The sequence below is a fragment of the Myotis lucifugus genome, unplaced genomic scaffold (genome assembly GCF_000147115.1).
Source record: "Myotis lucifugus unplaced genomic scaffold, Myoluc2.0 scaffold_1614, whole genome shotgun sequence".
In the NCBI taxonomy this organism is placed as follows: Eukaryota; Metazoa; Chordata; class Mammalia; order Chiroptera; family Vespertilionidae; genus Myotis; species Myotis lucifugus.
In genome coordinates this window covers 11,470-31,346 of record NW_005872662.1, presented here as the reverse complement: position 1 = coordinate 31,346, position 19,877 = coordinate 11,470, and the positions used below count along the sequence as shown (strand labels likewise).

At 37.9% G+C, this 19,877-nt stretch overlaps 1 protein-coding gene across 1 annotated transcript in view; it reads left to right on the top strand.

Annotated features, from left to right (window-relative positions):
* The window catches only part of LOC102437383 (procollagen-lysine,2-oxoglutarate 5-dioxygenase 2), a 27,097-nt gene extending 7,543 nt beyond the window's left edge, over positions 1-19,554 (top strand). The window contains exons 4-9 of the mRNA XM_023748650.1: positions 1,529-1,642; positions 12,623-12,688; positions 14,161-14,265; positions 15,812-15,958; positions 16,068-16,193; positions 18,954-19,554. Of these exons, the coding sequence (XP_023604418.1) occupies positions 1,529-1,642; positions 12,623-12,688; positions 14,161-14,265; positions 15,812-15,958; positions 16,068-16,193; positions 18,954-19,109 (714 nt within the window). The 3' untranslated portion in view covers positions 19,110-19,554. The remainder of the gene's footprint in view (positions 1-1,528; positions 1,643-12,622; positions 12,689-14,160; positions 14,266-15,811; positions 15,959-16,067; positions 16,194-18,953) is intronic.
* Positions 19,555-19,877: the final 323 nt, after the last annotated feature.

The following is a 19,877-nucleotide window of genomic DNA, read 5'->3' as shown; positions in this document are numbered from 1 at the left end:
AGAGTGTTCTTTCCATTTAGGTTGGTAAATTGTTGGTATTCACTGGTTCTGAATCTACGTATGTGCTTATAAACTTTGTGTATTGGGGGTGGGCATTGTAGGATGTTCAACTCTCAATTCTTTGGGCTGATTTATATTTTATGACTGATGTATTATGATAGATGAGAAAATGAAGCATAAATCCCTTTCATTAGTTTTTGTTTTTTTAAGGGAGAGGAGGTAGAAGTAAGTATAAAGTACATTTTGATAAAAATTAGAATTGGATACTCTTCATGAGTTTTTTATTATTATTAATTAGAGGCCCAGTGCACGAATTTGTGCATGGGTGGGGTCCTTCTGGGTGGCCTACAGGGATTGGGCCGAAACTTGCAGTCCAATGCCACCTGCAGCTCCTACCTGCCCCTCCCGCTCATCCTGGACCCACTGTGCCTGCTGCAGCTCGCGCCCAATCAGTCCCGATTGGGAGAGGCAGCAGCGCTTGCCAGCCATGAGCCCTGCATCTGGCACCCTCCCAAGGGGAGTGGCCTGTGGGATGGGGCTGAAACTGGCTCCCCAAAATAGCCCTGAGCGGTCCAGGATTGCGAGAGGGCACAGGCCAGGCTAAGGGACCCCACCGGTGCACAATCAAGGCCAGGGAGGGACTGTAGGAAGGCCCCAGGGCATGTCCAAGGCATGTCCAGGGCTTGCTCAGTCCCTATTGGCCGGACCCCAGCAGCAAGCTAACCTACTAGTCAGAGCATCTGCCCCCTGGTGGTCAGTGCACGTCATAGTGACTGGTCGACGGGTCTACTCTCTGCCCCTGGTGGTCAGTGCATGTCATAGTGAGCAGTTGAGCAGCCTTAGCATATCATTAGCATAGTACGCTTTGATTGGTTGTTCTGATGTTCTGCTGTTCGGTCTATTTGAATATTACCCTTTTATTATATAGGATAACTAACTCTTTTACCATTAAAACAGGTATAAAAAGAAACAATCTTACCTTAGTGGTGTTGCCACATTTATTTGGTTTGGCACAAAGATATGAGACTGATTTTTAGCTGCCTTTTAATGTATGAGTAGTTTCTGTGTTCAGTTTTTAAACATTAGGACAATAAAAAAATAAAATAGACTGATGAAAGAATATTGACATTTGAATTCTTGTTTAAAAATGTGATGTCTTCTTTGAAAGGGCAAGAAGCCAAAAGCGATACAGTTAATTGCACATTGTCTCAAGAATAGTTCTGATTTTAAACAGGAATTTTTCCCTGATGTCTATATCTAGGATCAATGAGAAAAGGACCATTCTGCCTCTTCTTTTTTTTCAGTTGGGTGGCAGTGCAAGCAATTTGTTTTGTGTGGTGTCTGAATTCATAATGAATAAAAAATCATTTAATTTTTAATCATGTACATTTTATATGAAAAATAAAAATGCATGTTCATAAATGAAAATATAAAGGTTAAAATTGATATCTCATATTTTCCTATGGTTAAATATATTTTCTTGTACTTTATTCTATGATTGTTAATATTATTATTTTTTGACATATAGGGTGTATTTATGTACATTTCTAATAGACATGAATTTGGAAGACTATTATCAACTGCAAATTACAATACTTCCCATTATAACAATGACCTCTGGCAGATTTTTGAAAATCCTGTGGTATGTATTTCACACTCAACTTTATTTATTACTTGTTTTCCTGTAACTCTAAATGGGTTAAAATAAATTGGGTTAATAATATGAAAATGTGGTAAGAGGCTTTAAATTTTTTTTTAAATCATATCAATTTTAAAAAGATGTAATTAATTATATTTTATGTTCTATAGAGTAGATCTAAACCTGCCTAAGAACTTTTTTTATAAAAATATATATTAGGTTTGGGGAAGGAAATTTATTTCTCCAAGTATTTCTACTTATATATTGAAAAGCACATCAAATTTTTAACCACAACTTGAGAAAAAAAATGGTTACAAGTAGCTCACATCTGATATTACATTTTGATTTTTAGGAAGAAAAATCAAGCATTAGTTTGAGAAAATAAATTTCATTTTATAATTTTTATTTTTTAACATTTTGTGTAAATTTTTTAAAATTCTTTATTGTTGAAAGTATTGTATACATGTGTCTCCTTTATCTCCCATTGACCTCTCCCCATGTGCTCCCTCCCACAAGCACAGGCCCTCATCCCCTTACTGTCTGTGTCCATTGGTTATGCTTATATGCATACATACAAATCCTTTGATTGATCTATCATCCCCACTCCTATGCTCTCACCTTCCTGCTGCAGTTTGATGGATTGTTCAATGCTTCTATGTCTCTGGATCTACTTTTGTTCATCAGTTTAGGTTGTTCATTATATTCCACAAATGAGTGAGATCATGTGATATTTACCTTTGTCCAACTGGCTTATTTCACTTAGCATAATGCTCTCTAGGTCCATCCATGCTGTTGCAAATGGTAAGAATTCCTTCTTTTTTACCACAACATAGTATTCCATTGTGTAGATGTACCACATTTTTTAATTCATTCATCTGCTGATTGACACTTAGGCTGATTCCAAATCTTAGCTATTGTAAACTGTGCTCCTATGAACATAGGGATGCATATATTCTTTCTGATTGGTGTTTCTGATTTTTTGGTGTATATTCCTAGAAGTGGAATTGCTGGGTCAAATGGGAGTTCCATTTTTAATTTCTTGAGGAAACTCTGTACTGTTTTCCACAATGGCTGCACCAGTCTGCATGCCCACCAGCAGTGTACTAGGGTTCATTTTTCTCCACATCCTCGCCATCACTTGTAATGTCTTTTTTTTTTTAATTCTTTATAGTTTAAAGTATTACAAATGTCTCCTTTTCCCCCCATTGACCTCTCCCCAGCTATTCCCAACACCCAGCACATGTCCTCACCCCCCTACTGTCTGTGTCCATGGGTTATACTTATATGCATGCATACAAGTCCTTTGGTTGCTCTCTTATCCCCCCATCCCCTGCCTTCTCTCTGAGGTTGGACAGTCTGTTTCATGCTTCTATGTCTCTGGATCTATTTTTGTTCATCAGTTTAGGTTGTTCATTATATTCTACAAATGAGTAAGATCATATGATATTTATCATTCTCTGACTGGCTTATTTCACTTAGCATAATGCTCTCCAGGTCCATCCATGCAGTTGCATTCCCACCAGCAGTGCACGAGGGTTCCTTTTTCTCCGCATCCTCACCAGCACTTGTCATTTGTTAATTTGTTGATGACAGCCAATAAAGAGTGTACTTCATTGTTATTTTGATTTTCATCTCTCAGATGATTAGTGACTTTAAGCATGTTTTCATATGTCTCTTGGACTAGTGTATGTCTTCTTTTGAAAAGTGTCTATTTAGGTCCTTCGCCCATTTTTTGATTGGATTGTTTATCTTCCTTTTGTAGGAGTTCCCTGTAAATTTTGGAGATTAAACCCTTATCAGAGATAACATTGTCAAATATGTTGTCCCATGCAGTGGGCTTTCTTGTTGTTTTGTTGATGATTTCTTTTGCTGTACAGAAGCTTTTTATTTTGATGTAGTCCATTTGTTTATTTTCTCCTTAGTTTCCATTGTTCTAGGAGCTGTATCAGTAAAGATATTGCTATGAGAGATGTCTGCTATTTTGCTGCCTATGGATTCTTCTAAGAATTTTATGGTTTCCCATCTTAGGTTGAAGTCCTTTATCCATTTTGAGTTTATTTTTGTGAATGGTGTAAGTTGGTGGTCTAGGTTCATTTTTTTGCATGTATCTGCCCAATTTTCCCAACACAATTTATTGAAGAGACTTTGACTCCATTGTATGCTCTTGCCTACTTCGTCAAATATTAATTGAGCATAATGGCTTGGGTCAATTCCTGGATTCTCTGTTCTGTTCCATTGGTCTATATGTCTGTTTTTGTGCCAGTACCAGGCAGTTTTGAGAACAGTGACTTTATAATATAACTTGATATCTGGTATTGTGATCCCTCCAACTTTATTCTTCTTTCTTAGGATGGCTGAGGCTATTCGGGGTCTTTTTTTATTCTTTATACATTTTTGGAGAGTTTGTTCTAGGTCTGTGAAATTTGCTGTTGGTATTTTAATGGGGATTGCATTGAATCTATAGATTGCTTTGGGTAGTATGGACATTTTAATGATGTTGATTCTACCAATCCATGAACACAGTATATTCTTCCACTTGTTAATATCTTCCTCTATCTCTTTTTTCAACATCCTGTAGTTTTCTGAGTACAGGTCTTTTTCTTCCTTAGATAGGTTTATTTCCCTGGTATCTTAATTTTTTTGTTGCAATTTTTTTGGTCAATGGGATTTTGTTTTTAGTTTCTCTTTCTGTGAGTTCTTTATTGGTGTATGAAAATGCCATAGATTTCTGTGAGTTAATTTTGTATGCTGCTATATTGCCAAATTCAGTTATTAAATCTGGTAGTTTTTTTGATGGAGTATTTATGGTTTTCTATGTACAATATCATGTGATCTGTGAATAATGACAGTTTTATTTCTTCTTTTTCCAACTTAGTTACCATTTATTTCTTATTATTATCTGATCACTATGGCTAGCACTTCCAATACTATGTCAAACAGGATTGGTGTCTTGTTCCTGTTCTTAGGGGAAATGGTTTTAGTTTTTGCCCATTGAGTAATCATACTGTAGGTTTGTGATATAAGGCTTTTATTATGTTGAGGTATGATCCCTCTATTCCTACTTTGCTGAGAGTTTTTATCACAAAAGAGTGTTGGATTTTCTCAAATGCTTTTTCTGCCTCAATTGATATGATTATGTGGCTTTTGTCTTTCAATTTGTTTATGTGATGTATCACATTTATTGATTTGTAGACAATGTACCAGCCTTGCATCCCTGGAATAAATCCCACTTAGTCCTGGTATATGATCTTTTTAATGTTTTGCTAGAATATTGTTGAGAATTTTAGCATCTGTGTTCATCAGGGATATTGGCCTGTAATTCTCTTTCTTTTTAGTGTCTTTATCTGGTTTTGTAATTAGGGTAATACTAGCTTCATAGAAAGAGCTTGGAATTGTGCCTTTTTCTTGAATTTTTTGAAATAGTTTAAGGAGGATAGGTATTAATTCTTCTTTGAAAGTTTGGTAAAACCGCCCCCATGAAGTTGTCTGGACCAAGGCTTTTGTTTGCTGGAAGTTTTTTTATTACTCAATTTCATCAGTTGTTATCAGCCTATTCAGGTTTTCTTGTTCTTCCTAATTGAGTTTTGGAGGATTATATTTTTCTAGGAATTTGTCCATTTCGTCCAGTTTGTTGGAAAAAAGTTGTTTGCAGTATTTTTTAGAATCCTTTGTTGGATCAGATGTTACTTCAGCTCTTTCATTTCTGATTTCGTTTATTTGGGTCCTTTCTCTTTGTTTCTTGGTAAACCTGGCTAGAGATTGATTAATCTTGTTTATCCTTTCAAAGCACTGGCTCTTGTTTCTGTTGATCTTTTAATATTGTTTTTTTTTTTTTGGTCTGTATGTCATTTATTGCCACTCTGATCTTTATTATTTTCTTCCTTCTACTTACTCTGGGCTTTTCTTGTTGCTCTCTTTCTAGTTATTTAAATTGTAAGATTAGATAACTTATTGCCAGTTTTTCTTGTTTTTTTTGTTTGTTTGTGTTTTTTGTTTTTTTGTTTGTGTTTTTTTGTTTTTTGTTTGTTTATTTGTTTAGGTAGTGCTATGAACTTCCCTTTCAGGACTGCTTTCACTGTGTCCCATTGATTTTGGATTGCTGTGTTTTCATTTTCATTTGTTTTTTGAAAGTTTTCCATTTCTTCTTTGATCTCTTTGGTAACCCATTCATTGTTTAATAGCATGCTATTTAGCCTCCATGTGTTTGATTGTTTTTATTGTAGTTCATATCTAATTTTATGCCATTCTAATGTGAGACGATGCTTGATGTGATTTCAATCTTCTTGAATTTGTAGAAACTTAGCCTGTGTCCTAATATGTGGTCTTCTTTGAAAATGTTCCATGTGCACTTGATAAGGATGTATATTCCATAGCTTTGGGGTGAAATGTTCTGAAGTTGTCAATTAATTCCATCTGATCTAGTGAGTCATTGCTGTTTCTTTGCTGATTTTTTGTCTAGAGGATTTGTCCAGTGATGTCAATGGGGTATTAAAATCCCCTACTATGATTGTATCGCTGTAGATCTCTGCCTTGATATCTTGCAGAAGTTTTTTTTTTTTAATGTATTTTGGTACTCCTGTGTTGTGCGCATATATATTTACCAGAGTTATATACTCTTGTTGTATTGATCCCTTTAGTAGTATGAAGTGGCTTTCCTTATCTCTTGTTATGGCCTGCACTTTGAGGTCTATTTTGTCAGATACAAATATTGCTACCCCAGCTTCTTTTTTCATTTCCATTTGCCTGAAAAAAAAAATTCCATCCTTTCACTTTCAGTCTGTGTGAGTCCTTTGTTCAGAGGTGGATCTTTTGTAGACAGCAAATATATGTGTCATGTTTTCTTATCCATTCAGCTACCCTATATCTTTTGATTGGAGCATTTAACCCATTTACATTTAAGGTTATTATTGATAGGTACTGTTTGTTGCCATTTTTATTCCTTATGCCTGTGTTCCTTCTTCCCTTTCTATTTCTTCTTTTTATAGTAGTCCCTTTAGCATCTTTTGCATTGCTGGTTTGGTGGTAATAAACTCCTTTAGCCTTTTTTTGTCTGTGAAGGTCCCGATTTAATCTTTAATTTTGAATGATAGACTTGCTGGATTGAGTATTCTTGGATTTAGTCCCTTGCTTTTCATCACTTTGTATACTTCATTCCATTCCCTTCTGGCATGATGTGTTTCTATTGAGAAATAAGTTTATAGTCTAAAGGGAGATCCCATGTAGATAACTTTCTGTCTCTCTCTGGCAGCCTTTAAGATTCTTACTTTGTCATTGATGTTTGCCAATTTAATTATGATGTGTTTTGGTGTCAATCTCTTTGGGTTCATCTTGTTTGGGACTCTGTGTGCTTTTTTGGACTTGTGTGACATTTTTCTTCCCCAAATCAGGGAAGTTTTCTGTCATTATTTCTTCAAACAGGTTTTCTATTCCTTTATCAGCTTCCTTTCCTTCTGGCACCCCTATTATGCAGATGTTGTTTCATTTCATGTTGTACGAAAGCTCCCTTAGAACTTTCCTCCTGCTTTTTAATTTTTTTCCCAATTGCTGCTCTACTTGGGTGTTTTTTCTACCTTGTCTTCTAACTCGCTGATTTGTCCTCAGCTTCTTCTAGTCTCCTGTTGAAACCTTCCATTGTGTTCCATTGCAGCTATGTCATTCTTCATTTCCTCTTGATTCTTACAAATGTTGGTGAATTTCTAATCCAGCCATTTGAACATCCTTACAACCATTACTCTGAATTCTTCCTCTGACAAATTGCTTCCATCCATTTCATTTATTTCCTTTTCTGGTGATTTCTCCTTTTCTTTCATCTCCCCATTTTTTGTTGTTCTTTTGTATTTGTTTCTATGTATTAGATCAAACTGGTATGCCACCCAGATTTTTTCAGTCGCTGTTGTGTAGTAGATGTTTTTTGGGACCCAGTGATACAGTCTCTCAGGTCTTCTGAGCTGGGTGTTCCAGGGAGTCCACCTGCCTAAGATATTTGGGTTCTCCTGATGTAGTTGGGTCTTGAATGTTATTGTCCCATTTTTTGGGTGGAGTTTCCTTTCAGGGTGTCTGATTATGCTGTTCACTCTCTACCACATCATGTCAGCCATTGTGAAAGTGCTGACCGAACAGCACAAAATACAATACGACACGACACAAAAGGAACAGAACACGAAGGTACACAAGGCAATTATAACCCCCAAAAAAGTGACCACCAGAAAAAAGAGAATTAGGAAAGAGAAAAGAAAACAAAAAGGATATCGAGAAAAGAAAAAATAAATAAAAATAAACCCAAAAGCTCAAACAGAAAATCTGGAAAGTGGGGTAGGGACAGAATCTGTAGAGGCACAGCTTAAGTACAAAAAGGTTAAGGAATTGGATGAATAGGGGAAGGACCATAGTTTATTATAGAGGAGGAATGAATGAACAAGAAGAAAAAAAAAGTTTTTAAATTTTTATTTATTTGAAAAGGAGAATAGAGGAGAGCGCATATGGCCTGAATTGAAACCAATTAAAAATTAGGAGAAGAAAAGAGCCAGAGAGAAGAAGAAAAAAGAATTGAGTAGTTCAGAGAAATAAAAAAGAAGGGGAAATGAAGTAGGACAGCAGGGAAGATGAAGTTAGCTATATGACTAAGCCAACAGAGACAACTGTAATAATAACACATCAATAAAACAGATAAAGAAGATCAATTTTTAAAAGGGGGTAAAAAGAAAGGAAAGAGAAAAACTAAAATGGGGAAAGTAGAAGAAAAACAAGATGAAAAAGGAGAAGCAAGGAAGAAAAAGGTGAAAAAATAATAATAATAAAATTAATTAATTAAAAAGTGAAGTGTCATTCACTTCAGCCGAATTTTAATGCCCTGTGTGGCAGCTTGTTTAGAATCCCACTCTTCTGTGTGCCAATTCTGGGCTTCCTTTTAAGTAGTTAGGTGCTGACCACTGTCAGACACTAACTTTTGGCTTTTTAAAATTATTATTATTGATTCTTTACAGGAAGGGAGAGGGATAGAGAGTTAGAAACATCGATGAAAGAGAAACATTGATCAGCTGCCTCCCACACACTGTCTACTGGGGATGTGCCTGCAACCAAGGTACATATCCTTGACCAGAATCAAACCTGGGACCCTTCAGTCCACAGGCTGACACTCTATCCACTGAGCCAAACCAGTTAGGGCTCTTTTGGCTTTTTGTACCCTGTTGAAGCTCCAAGCAATCCACCACTACTCTGCTTGTGTCTGTCTCCACAGGCCTTGGCTACAAGCAGGTGGGACCAATCTGTCTGTTTTGCCTGTCTGCCAACTGTCAATCTTAATCACTGATAGGGCTTTAGGAGTGAGTGGTGCTGTTTGGCTTTCTGGGAATCAGATGGATGTTTTTTCCCTGACCCAGATGTACTCCTCCATGAGTGGCCCAAAATATTACTCTGGCCTTGGTTATTCAGAGATCCTTGTATGGAGGCCAGTGGGGTTGGCTAGCAATCTGGAGTTTTTATCAGTCTGGTTCCCAGAATAGCGGGGTGGACCGGCACATCTTCCTATCCAGTCACTGAGGGTTCTTTGGGCCTATTAAAACATGTAAATTTGGCCTCTGCCTTCTTTCCTTCGTATAACTCAAAATGCAGGCAGGGTGTGGCAGGCTATATTACCTGTCTTGTGGCTACTGGGAGGGGCTAGCTCTTCAGAGAAGAAATGGCCACTTTGGTTTGGAAGCTTTAAGAATGTCCCAATGCAGGAGTCCTGGCCATGTCTCTCTGCCCTACTTCCCTCCTCAGCCTCTCCTCAGACTCCTCAAGTCTGTGCCTCTCTCTCTGCGCAGAAGCCTCAGGTGAGTGTTTGCAATTGAAAAGTCCTATGTTCTGGGTTTAGTGCATAATAGCAAAGACAAAACCAAACCAAAACAACCACTAAACTGCATGTTTCTCTTCCCCCAGCACTGAGCTGCTCAGGCTGCCTCAGCCTTTTGAGGCTGTGGTCTTATGTCCAGATTTGCATGCCAGCAGCAAATCTGTGGCTTTTCTTTTTCACAGTTGGATGTTATGCCTGTTGCCAAGTGGCTTTGATGCACCTCAGCTTCCTCCTCACATTGTTGGCCCACTGGCCAGCTGGCCCTCTTCAGTCCAGATCCCAGTTCCTACTGTTCTCCAGGTGTTCTCTGCCCTTTCTTGTTGTAAATTGTCTCCTCAGCTGTGTCTAACTTGTGAATTCTAGGTTGATGTTCTCTGACTTAGTTGCTTTTCCAGTCTGGCCCCAGGATGAGGTGCATGGCACATCTGCCTATTGGGCCACCATTTTCTATCTCTCCTTGTTTATTTTTTAAAACAATTTGTGAATATATACCAAAGATAGCCAGAGAAAATTGCAGAGTAACTGGATTTAACATATATCGAAAGTCTTAAGTTGGGAAACAATTTCCTTTTAAATTCTAAAATTATTTCTTTCCTGAAAGATTTGAATCTACAGGAATTAACCTTTTTTTTCTTTTTTCTTGGTCTGTTCCTCTGTAGTGAGTCAGCCACATTTATTCAAGGAAAATACCTCTCCTTAAAGGATCATCTTTGTATACTACTATTAGGGTTTCCCTTGCCAATAGTAAAAGTCCTAAATCACAAACTCTTAATCCACCTGATCAGAATTCTGTTTTATTTTGTAGGAGTAATTGACAACCAGGAATAGGAAATTTAATGGTCTCTGAATACTCTGTTGAATAAAAAATAAATATCTTTAAAAGTATTTTCACCAATTGATGTCTCTCTCACATCTATGTTCTCTATCTCTTCTCTCTCTCTCTCTCTCTCTCTCTCTCTCTCTCTCTCTCTCCTTCCCTCCTCCTTCCCTTCCACTTTCTCTAAAAATCAATGGAAAAAATATCCTCAGGTGAGGATTAATAAAACATAAATCTATATCTATAAAAGCCTAAGTGACCAAATGACCAGTCGACCGGTCACTATGACATGCACTGACCACCAGGGGGCAGACGCTCAATGCAGGAGCTTCCCCCCTGGTGGTTAATGTGCTCCCACAGTGGGAGCGCCGCTCAGCTGACCGACTGGCACCAAAAGCAGGGCTCACGGCTGGCGAGCGCCGCTTTGGCAGCAGTGCGAGCCTCTCCTGATCGGGATTGACTGGGCATGAGCCTGCAGCAGGCACAGCAGGGTCAGGATGAGCAGGAGCAGCAGGCAGAGTTGGACTGCCAATTTCAGCCTGATACCTGAAGGCCACCTGCCTATGGGGATCAGGCCTAAACCGGCAGTCCGACATCCCCCGAGGGGTCCCAGATTGCGAGAGGGTGCAGGCCAGGCAGAGGAACCCCACTGGTGCACGAATCCATGCACCGGGCCTCTAGTAGATAAATAAAGGAAAGCACCTCCAGTCCATTTAGCTGCACATTTTCATGGACTTAAGAAGAAGCTTTTTTAATGGTGAGGGTGGAATTACATATTTTACTTTAGTGCTAAATTTCTTGTTATTTTGAAAAAGAGTATTATTTGATTTCTTAGGTAATGTTAGCTTCCTGAAAAAATATTCCAAATTATGTACTGAAATGTAGATGTTTGTGTAAAAATTCAAATCTTTGGAGACTATGCAATGATATCACCAGTGAGTTGGAATAGCTTTTCTTTCTATGGCTTTACTTTGTTGTTTTCTTTGGAAATTCACCATATAGATATACCTTGTAGGGGATATGCATAGCAACATATTTAATGATTTTCCCATTATCAGAACTTATAAGAAATTAGTAAGTTCACAGTTTGTTCAATGATATTTGAAAGGTGGTCTAAATAAAAAATTAATGTAAAGTTTTAGGGGCTTTTTTCTTTAATTTCAGTAATGATACATAGGAAAGAATACAGAAGGATTCTGAAATGTTATGAATGATTATTTACTTCTAATTTTTCCCCATATTTTGAAATCCAAAAACTAATAATTGTTAGAGGGAGTAATGAGATAATATAGTAACTTGATCCTTATATACTGTAAATGAAATTTATTAAAGAATTTAAAGATAGTTTTGGTTCTCTATATCAGAAATATCTTAGCTACATATAAGCAGAGATATGTTAAACTAAGAATGTACATAAATTATCTGAATCCTTTGAAATCTGGCCTCAAAAAGTATATTTCAGACAAATATTTTTGGAACATGTTTTGATTTGAATTATTTTATGTCTGTACCTCAGTTCTTTCCTGTCACTTTCCTATATTTGTACTTTATAAAGAGAAACTTAAGAATTTTGTTAGACTGCCTAAATACATTTAAGAAGAGATCTTTTTAAATAATAACTCACTCCATATTTTAATATATACTCTCTAAATAATTGGGGTTTTAAATGAAACACTTGACCCAGGGAAAGGATTTCCTAGCTGATATTGACAAAAATTGAGGTATTTCAGTGTGTGCTTTATGTGTCAGAGATTGGTCAAAGAGGAGAATTGGTTCATGAATTAACATCAAGAAAATCTATTTTTACTATATCTTAAATTTAGTAACTTAAGGAAGTGAATGTGTTATGAACCCTATGATCATTCTTTGACAGATATTAAAAACTGCAGTGAAGGAAGAAATTTTGAATACATTTTTAAAATTGAAATTATTTTAAAGTAATTCACTATGTAATAATACTCAAATTGACTAATGTGGTAATATTTACTAATATTTGTTGATAGGATTTTCTATTGTTCACCTTTAAACACATATTTATCTACCCTGTGTAGATGCATAGGATGTAGTATACAAATCTAATCACTGTAATATTTTTCACATTTTTAAATTCTGAGATATAAAACTTCATAAACCAAAATTTTTCATTTCATAGAAATATATATGATCATACATAGAATCAGGCAAATATTGAAAAACATAAACTGTGGTTTCGGTGGTCTAAAACAAGTCATTTATAAGTTGAGTAATTTCTAAAATGGATATACTTTATATTGTTTATTCAAGTATTTGTAAAGGTATTTGCTTTAATCTGTGCAATTGATTTTTTTTGTAGGACTGGAAGGAAAAGTATATAAACCATGATTATTCAAAGATTTTCACTGAAAATATAGTTGAACAGGTTTGTATTAATAATTATTATGATATGTAGAACTTTTTGCTATATTTTCCAGAAGGGCATATTATTACTACAATACTGCTTTAGTGGGGGATGTTTTGAAAGTGCAGTAATTACTCTTTAGGTAAAATTCATATGGCTTAATTCCCAATTTTATAGCCTTAAGGATCATATAGTTATAAAACTGTAGAATGTGTAGCTGAACAAAAATTTTAAGATCATGTATTTTTGTGAAGCGTGCTCTCAATGTCATAGCTTTCTTTTTGTTTCATTTTTTTCTTTATTTCATTTTTTCCCTATCACCACTTATCCCCCCTATACCCTCTTCCACCTCCACCCCCCCCACCTCACACCCCACCCCCTGGAATCACCACACTGTTGTGTGTGTCCATAAGTTAATGTTGTAGCTTTCCCAAACCACAAAAAATAAGGAGCCATTGACATATCTTTCATGAAAGTTTACCTTTGAAAGAAATTAGGCTCCAAGAATCTCTTAGAGATGTCTTTTACAAAATGAGCTCTGTTTTAGATTAGTAGTATTCCAAACTATTGCTAATACCTTATTTTAGAGAATATAAGAAATCTTTGATTCTGAGTTATCTCTTTATTTTGTATACTATGAGAAAGAAAAATAAAATACTGCCAATTAAACTATGACACAATGTTTTCTGGTCATTTAGAATGTTTTTATTTTATACATATTGAAAGAGTTATTTTACAATTAATTATTAAGGAATATATGTTATATGTTCTAGTGCACTGTATACACAGTAACTTTTCATTTCTGTCACAAATTATAGCATAAATCATTTTAAAAGACATTTTAAAGGGCAACTCAGTTCAGCAAATGCAACATCAACTAAATACATGTATACAAAGGACACACAGACGTGCATATGTACTCACACAGGTGACGGCAGGATGAATGTTTTACCAAGCGCCGGGGCATTAAAACTACATCACAGTGGCTGCTTGGCTTTGACTTTAAGACACATTTTATTTTACTGATGTTAAAATGTAAAAAAAAAAAAAAGTCTCCTAAGTGTTAAAAATCCCCAAAACTAGTATTGTTTATAATAGTAATGTCAATAATGTGGGACAGACCTCCTAAAAAGGACATCTAAGTGAGAAAATATTGAATATTCTGCCCTATTAGTTTTAAAATGCTAGTTATTAGTTAAAAGACACAGAATGTACCCTAACCAGTTTGGCTCAGTGGATAGAGCATCAGCCTGCGGACTCAAGGGTCCCAGGTTCGATTCCAGTCAAGGGCATGTACCTTGGTTGCGGGCACATCCCCAGTAGGGAGTGTGCAGGAGGCAGCTGATCGATGTTTCCAACTCTCTATCCCTCTCCCTTCCTCTCTGTAAAAAATCAATAAAATATATTTTTAAAAAGACACAGAATGTTATTCTCTTAATGGTGATGCCATGCTTTATGAGAAAGAAAAATAAAGCGTGCTCTCAATGTCATAGCCTTGTCCAGATGTCTTTTGGTTTCCCATATTTTCTGAAAAAGCCTGTGATGAGTTGGTGGAAGAAATGGAGCATTATGGCCAGTGGTCTGGAGGGAAACATCACGTAAGTTGTAATTTCACACAGAAAACTGAAATGTGTATGTGGGGTTGGGGGAAGGGTAGATATTTAGAGAATTTAGGGTGGATTTGTCCTTTTTGTTGTACATCTCTGAATAGACCTGAATAGTAGTTTAGCCAAGGCTGTCAGGAGAGCTGTGTTTAAGTCTAATTCTGCCATTACCTAATGAGTGTTTAACATTTGATCTCTCTGGGCCTCAGTTTCTCAATTACACTGGCTAGTCCCTAAGGATCATGTCCCAGGCTGGAGATGGTGAGGTAATGTATATCTTTACTGTGTGATGTTGCTCTTGAGGCCACTTTTTATTCTCTGCATTTTTACAGTGAGCTATAGTGAAAAATACTAAGACTAAGTTTATCTGGTTGATTATCAAAGCTTTTTTTGTATAAAATTTAAGAAGGAATCTAAATGCCTTCAGTGTAAGTCAGTTTTTTATTTACATTCAGTGTCAAGGACTTGGCAGGAAGTCTCACTGTCAGTGGTTCAATGTATTTCTTTTCCTCTGAGAGTCCTCGCATGCCAGCTCATTCCCAATACCAAGAAATTTAAGTGGAATACTCTTGAATATTACCGCCTCTGTTAAATTACATCAGTTAGCTGATCAGGGATACAGAAGTTCAAAGAATGATGAAGAACTTGAAGTCAGCAAGTTGCAGGCAGGATAATGAAAACCTGTCATAGAAAGACTGGGTGCCACAAAGTAGAAGTAAGAAAACGAAGCAGGGAAAGCTTGTTTCTATGGTAGGTAATCCAACAAATTTATGTCCATCAAGCAGCTAAGACTGCCTGAAGGGTCACTGTATAAAACTCATTCTTTAGGAGGCTTGGAAGGGCTTTGGAAATTAATTTTATTTACTTTATAGTCAGCTCTTAAATACACATTTGTAAAAATAATCTAAATGGAGCCACTTTAAAATGGAGTTGAAGCTGCCATCTCAGAATCTTGCATATCTTCTTCCTCAAATCTTTGGAATGTTAAAAGGGCAAAATAACCTAGACCCAAGAGCAGCATTGTATCCCAAACCACTGTGTGCAAAGATTACAAGAAAGAAGATGCCATGACTACCTGGACCGAAATTAAAAACATTGTTTAGCATTAGCATCACTGTGCTAGCTTATTTGCACCTATAGAAATGCTTCCTTCTATTGATGTAATTGTTCTCCTTCCCTTTCTCATAAATACCCACTGCTTTTGTTTCTGTCTGAATAGGTGCTTTCTAAATAACTATTCTTTTGAATCTCAAATAAACACTTGTTACCTCTTACTTTGGTCTTTTTATTTTTGGGTTAACACATTAAATAAGTAGGAAAGGAGTCTACTGAACTCTGTAATGTTTTGCTTCATGGATATATTTGCAAAGCCATTTTACCTAAGTTTTTTTTATAGTCTTGCAGTTAAAGCAGATGCTATGACATAATTAAACTGTTAATTTCTTTATTTATAATGATCTTGGGATTGAAAAAATTTCAAGATAGTATAAATGTGGATTGCTGTGGACCACACTTTATGATGTCATTAATTTGTTTTTAGGATAGCCGTATATCTGGTGGTTATGAAAATGTCCCAACTGATGATATCCACATGAAGCAAATTGATCTGGAGAATGTTTGGCTTCATTTTATCCGGGAGTTTATTGCACCAGTTACACTGAAGGTCTTTGCAGGCTATTATACAAAGGTAGTTATTCTCCCATTCCTCCTGCCTACCTCTTACCAGTTTTTACACACATATGCTATTTTATGTTTTTATTGCTAAGCAAATCCATTCATTTACTTTGCCTTTTTAGGGATTTGCATTATTGAATTTTGTGGTAAAATACTCCCCTGACAGACAGCGTTCTCTTCGCCCTCATCATGATGCTTCTACATTTACCATCAACATTGCACTCAATAATGTGGGAGAAGATTTTCAGGTAATTATGGGTTTTATTTTTTACATTCCTCAGTCATTACAAAAAGGCCTTAAACCCCTCCCCCTTTTTTTACTTTTCTTCTTATATGGCATAATTTGAATTTTGCCAATCTATATATACTAGTCTATATATATAAAAGCCCAGTGACTGTTACAGTGAAACAACCAGCATGACCAGTTGACTAGTCCCTATGATGCACACTGACCACCAGGGGACAGACGCTTAACTCAGGAGCTGCCCCCTGGTAGTCAGTGTGCTCCCACAGGGGGAGTGCTGCTCAGCCAGAAGCTGGGCTCATGGCTGATGAGCACAGCTGCAGCAGCGGGAGCCTCTCCTGACTCGGGCAGTACTACCAAGTGGCGGCAGCAGGCACAGCGGCTGGGATGAGCGTGAGCTGCACGGCACCCGGCCTGGTTTGGGGTCCTCCTAAACCTGCAGTCAGACATCCCCGGAGGAGTCCCAGATTGCAAGGGTCTCAAGTACTTGGGTGCTATGGGCACTCCTGTAGAGCAAGTGGTTACCATGGACAGGTTCCATGTAAGTCCAATTTCAGCCTGTTTTTTTTCTTAACTAGTCAAACATATGAACTTATAGTGCAGCCCCTCTCAGAGCGGGCAGAAGCAGCCAGGACATTGGAGGGCCGGTGTCTGGAGAAGGGGCATAGGAAGGAGTTTTGGGCGCATGGCTACATGGGGGTTAGGGATAGTATTGGAATCTCTTTCTCTGTAAACAAAAGAGAAAAGATAGGAACCACTGTTTTGGTGGCTACACATGTCTCCCCCTTGAGCAGCGCAGCAGGCTTGCTCACTGTTTGCAAACATGACACTCACTCTGTGCACAAGTGCAGAGGAGGCGTGCCCCACACTGCCTCAGGAGTCTCTTCAGTGGGTCTCTTCCTCGGGAGAGCAGGGTTTTTTTGGTGCGAATTGCATGAGATCTGAATTTAGAGGTGGAAGGCAGCACCCCAGGACTGAGTTCCCAGAGGGAGACTGCCCCGGTTACCTTCGAGCAAAGGCACCATTCTTGACATTGGGCATGTGTTCACTAAACTGCGTGGCCCACAGATCTGTGCCAGTACCCGGGCGTAGTGAGTGGAGGAGAAAAAGGAGGGTGGGCCCGCAGGGCCACTCGCCTCCAGGTCTGAGTGTTGGCTGCAGCTGGGAGGTGGCCGGGAGCAGTGCCTTGGAATTGAGGGAGAGACTTTGAGGGCTTCGGAAGCCCGGAAGTGAGACCTGGGGTTCGGGAGTTTGGGATAGTGCAGAGGTCAAAGGAGTACATATAAGCAGCCCCCAGTGCAGCAGCACCCAGTCCAAAGTGTGTGTGAGGGAGGTGGGAGGGTGGAGCGAGGGTCTGGGAGGGCCCCTGGACTGCCCGTGGAGGCACAGACATGCAGGTGCAAGTGGGAAGACAGTTTGGCTCTCACTGAGCCCAGTTGCGCTGTTTAACCGTCGTGGCTTCCTGAAGGCTTTTGAAAAACCTTTTTTGGGGGAGGCTTTTCTTTGCCCCCCAGCAGCCGCAGAATCGCCCCCGGAGAGCCGCCCAATCTCTCCCCACACCCAGTCGAATTGAGCTACCTGGGAGGGTGAGGAAATGAAATGGGGTGAGTATCAAGTGTGCAGTCCCCCTGATAATGCTGTGCTCCCTAACCTCCCATGCGCCAAGAGATAAATGTGGATTCGCAAAGAGGCAGCCCCCCCACCAGGAGCTTCCGCCCAAGAGAATAGAGGAGTTACTTCTGAAACCCCTAACCTTTGCTTTAAAGCTATATTCGCTTTCCCTAATACATGTTGCTTGAAGTACACGATGGTTTGTGTTTAGATGTGCGATAAACGTGGGGAAGCAAGGTTTTGTGCTTTAAAATAAGAGTCTGGAGTCTTTGGGGAGGAGTCTCTCTCTCTCTCTCTCTCTCTCTCTCTCTCTCTCTCTCTGTCTCTCTCCTTCCTCCCCTCTTCCCTGACCTGGTGAATCTTCATGAAGAAAGTTAGCCCTAGCTCCTCAGAACCCAACCTCGCTGGAGTGGCCTCTGTTTTGTTTTGTTTTTTTCTCTCACAAGGTTTTTTTCTAACCTCTAAACCGTCAGTCGGACATCCCCAAAGGGGTCCCGGATTGTGAGTGACTATGTTATAGCTTATAAATGGCTACATCCCACACACAGTTAAACAAGGAAGGTGGCTTCTGCAATATTTGAAAAAGAGATCTGTGGTTGTTTAATCCTAATTCATCAGAAGAACCTCCAAACTGTCCACATCCTGTTTATTCTACATGGGGATAAACATGCAATCCTATATATTGGAAACAGTCTCTTAGATTTAAAAACTAAAACCTGGCAAATCTACTCTTAACACTGAAAAAAAACAGGATGATGCAGCGATGACATGCATGGACTCTGGCTTGCACATTTTGTGGTCAGCCCTGATTCTGACACTTATAACTGTGTGACAAAGCCAATTACTTAACTTGTCTCTGCTTCAGTTTTTCCACCCATAAGATGGGGAAAATGGCACTACTGCCTCAGAAGGATCATGTTATGTACTACTTTTTATACTCAGGGCAAAAAAAAATGTAGCTTATACAACAGCAAGATGCCTTTCACCTGTATGAAAAGTATGGTCACTGGTGCATGAGGCATCCTGGATTGCGAGAGGGCACAGGCCAGGCTGAGGGACACCACCCCCCCACATGAATTTTGTGCACCAGGCCTCTAGTGATAAAATATTAAACATAATAGGATGATACATTTATTTGTTTCATCTCTTTTAGGGAGGTGGATGCAAATTTCTTCGATACAATTGCTCTATTGAATCACCGAGAAAAGGCTGGAGTTTTATGCACCCAGGGAGACTCACGCATCTGCATGAAGGGCTTCCTGTTAAAAATGGAACAAGATACATTGCAGTGTCTTTTATAGATCCCTAAGTTATTAACTTTCCTTTGAATCACTGCTCCTTTTGGAATGGATGACTGGCATGAACATGTTTGAAGTTACTTGAGAAGATGAGAGGAATATTTAAGTAACTTCAACAGAACAACTTCACTTTGGGCCAAACATTTGAAAACCTTATAAAAAAATTGATATATCATAATGTCTGCTCTGAGCCTTAAAACACAGATTGAAGAAGAAAAGAAAGGAAAAAAAATTAAAAGCAAATATTTATTTCTTTGCCTTATTGTCTCTGAGAACAATGACAGTTTTTCTGAATATGTGTTTCAGTTGGTAAAATATTCAGGTACAAATGCACAAGTGACAAATGAGACTAGTATTTTCTTATTTAACAACACCTGGGAAGAATTTTATTTATCAACATGTAGATAAGATGGATATAAGTGAAAATTGGCAATTTTTTAAATGTTGGAAAACTGGAATTCTAACTGAATTTTTGTGCAATTGTGTAAGTACTTTTTTGATCACCTGTGTAGGTATGTTTTACAGTACTTCCTGATGGAATATAAAGAACAGTATTGCACAATTTTTGTCCTTAAGAAATTTAGTGCAAAATACAGTAAGTTCCATATCCAGTTGAAAGCCCTTTTGTTTAGATTGTTAGATATTTTTTTTTTACATTTGTATTAGAAATAAAGTCCTGTGTTCCTTCAGATGATTTTTTTCAAGGTAGATTATAGTATGTAGATATTAGATTTAGAAAAGCAAACCTTTCCATTTCTAAGTATTGACTTAAGATCACT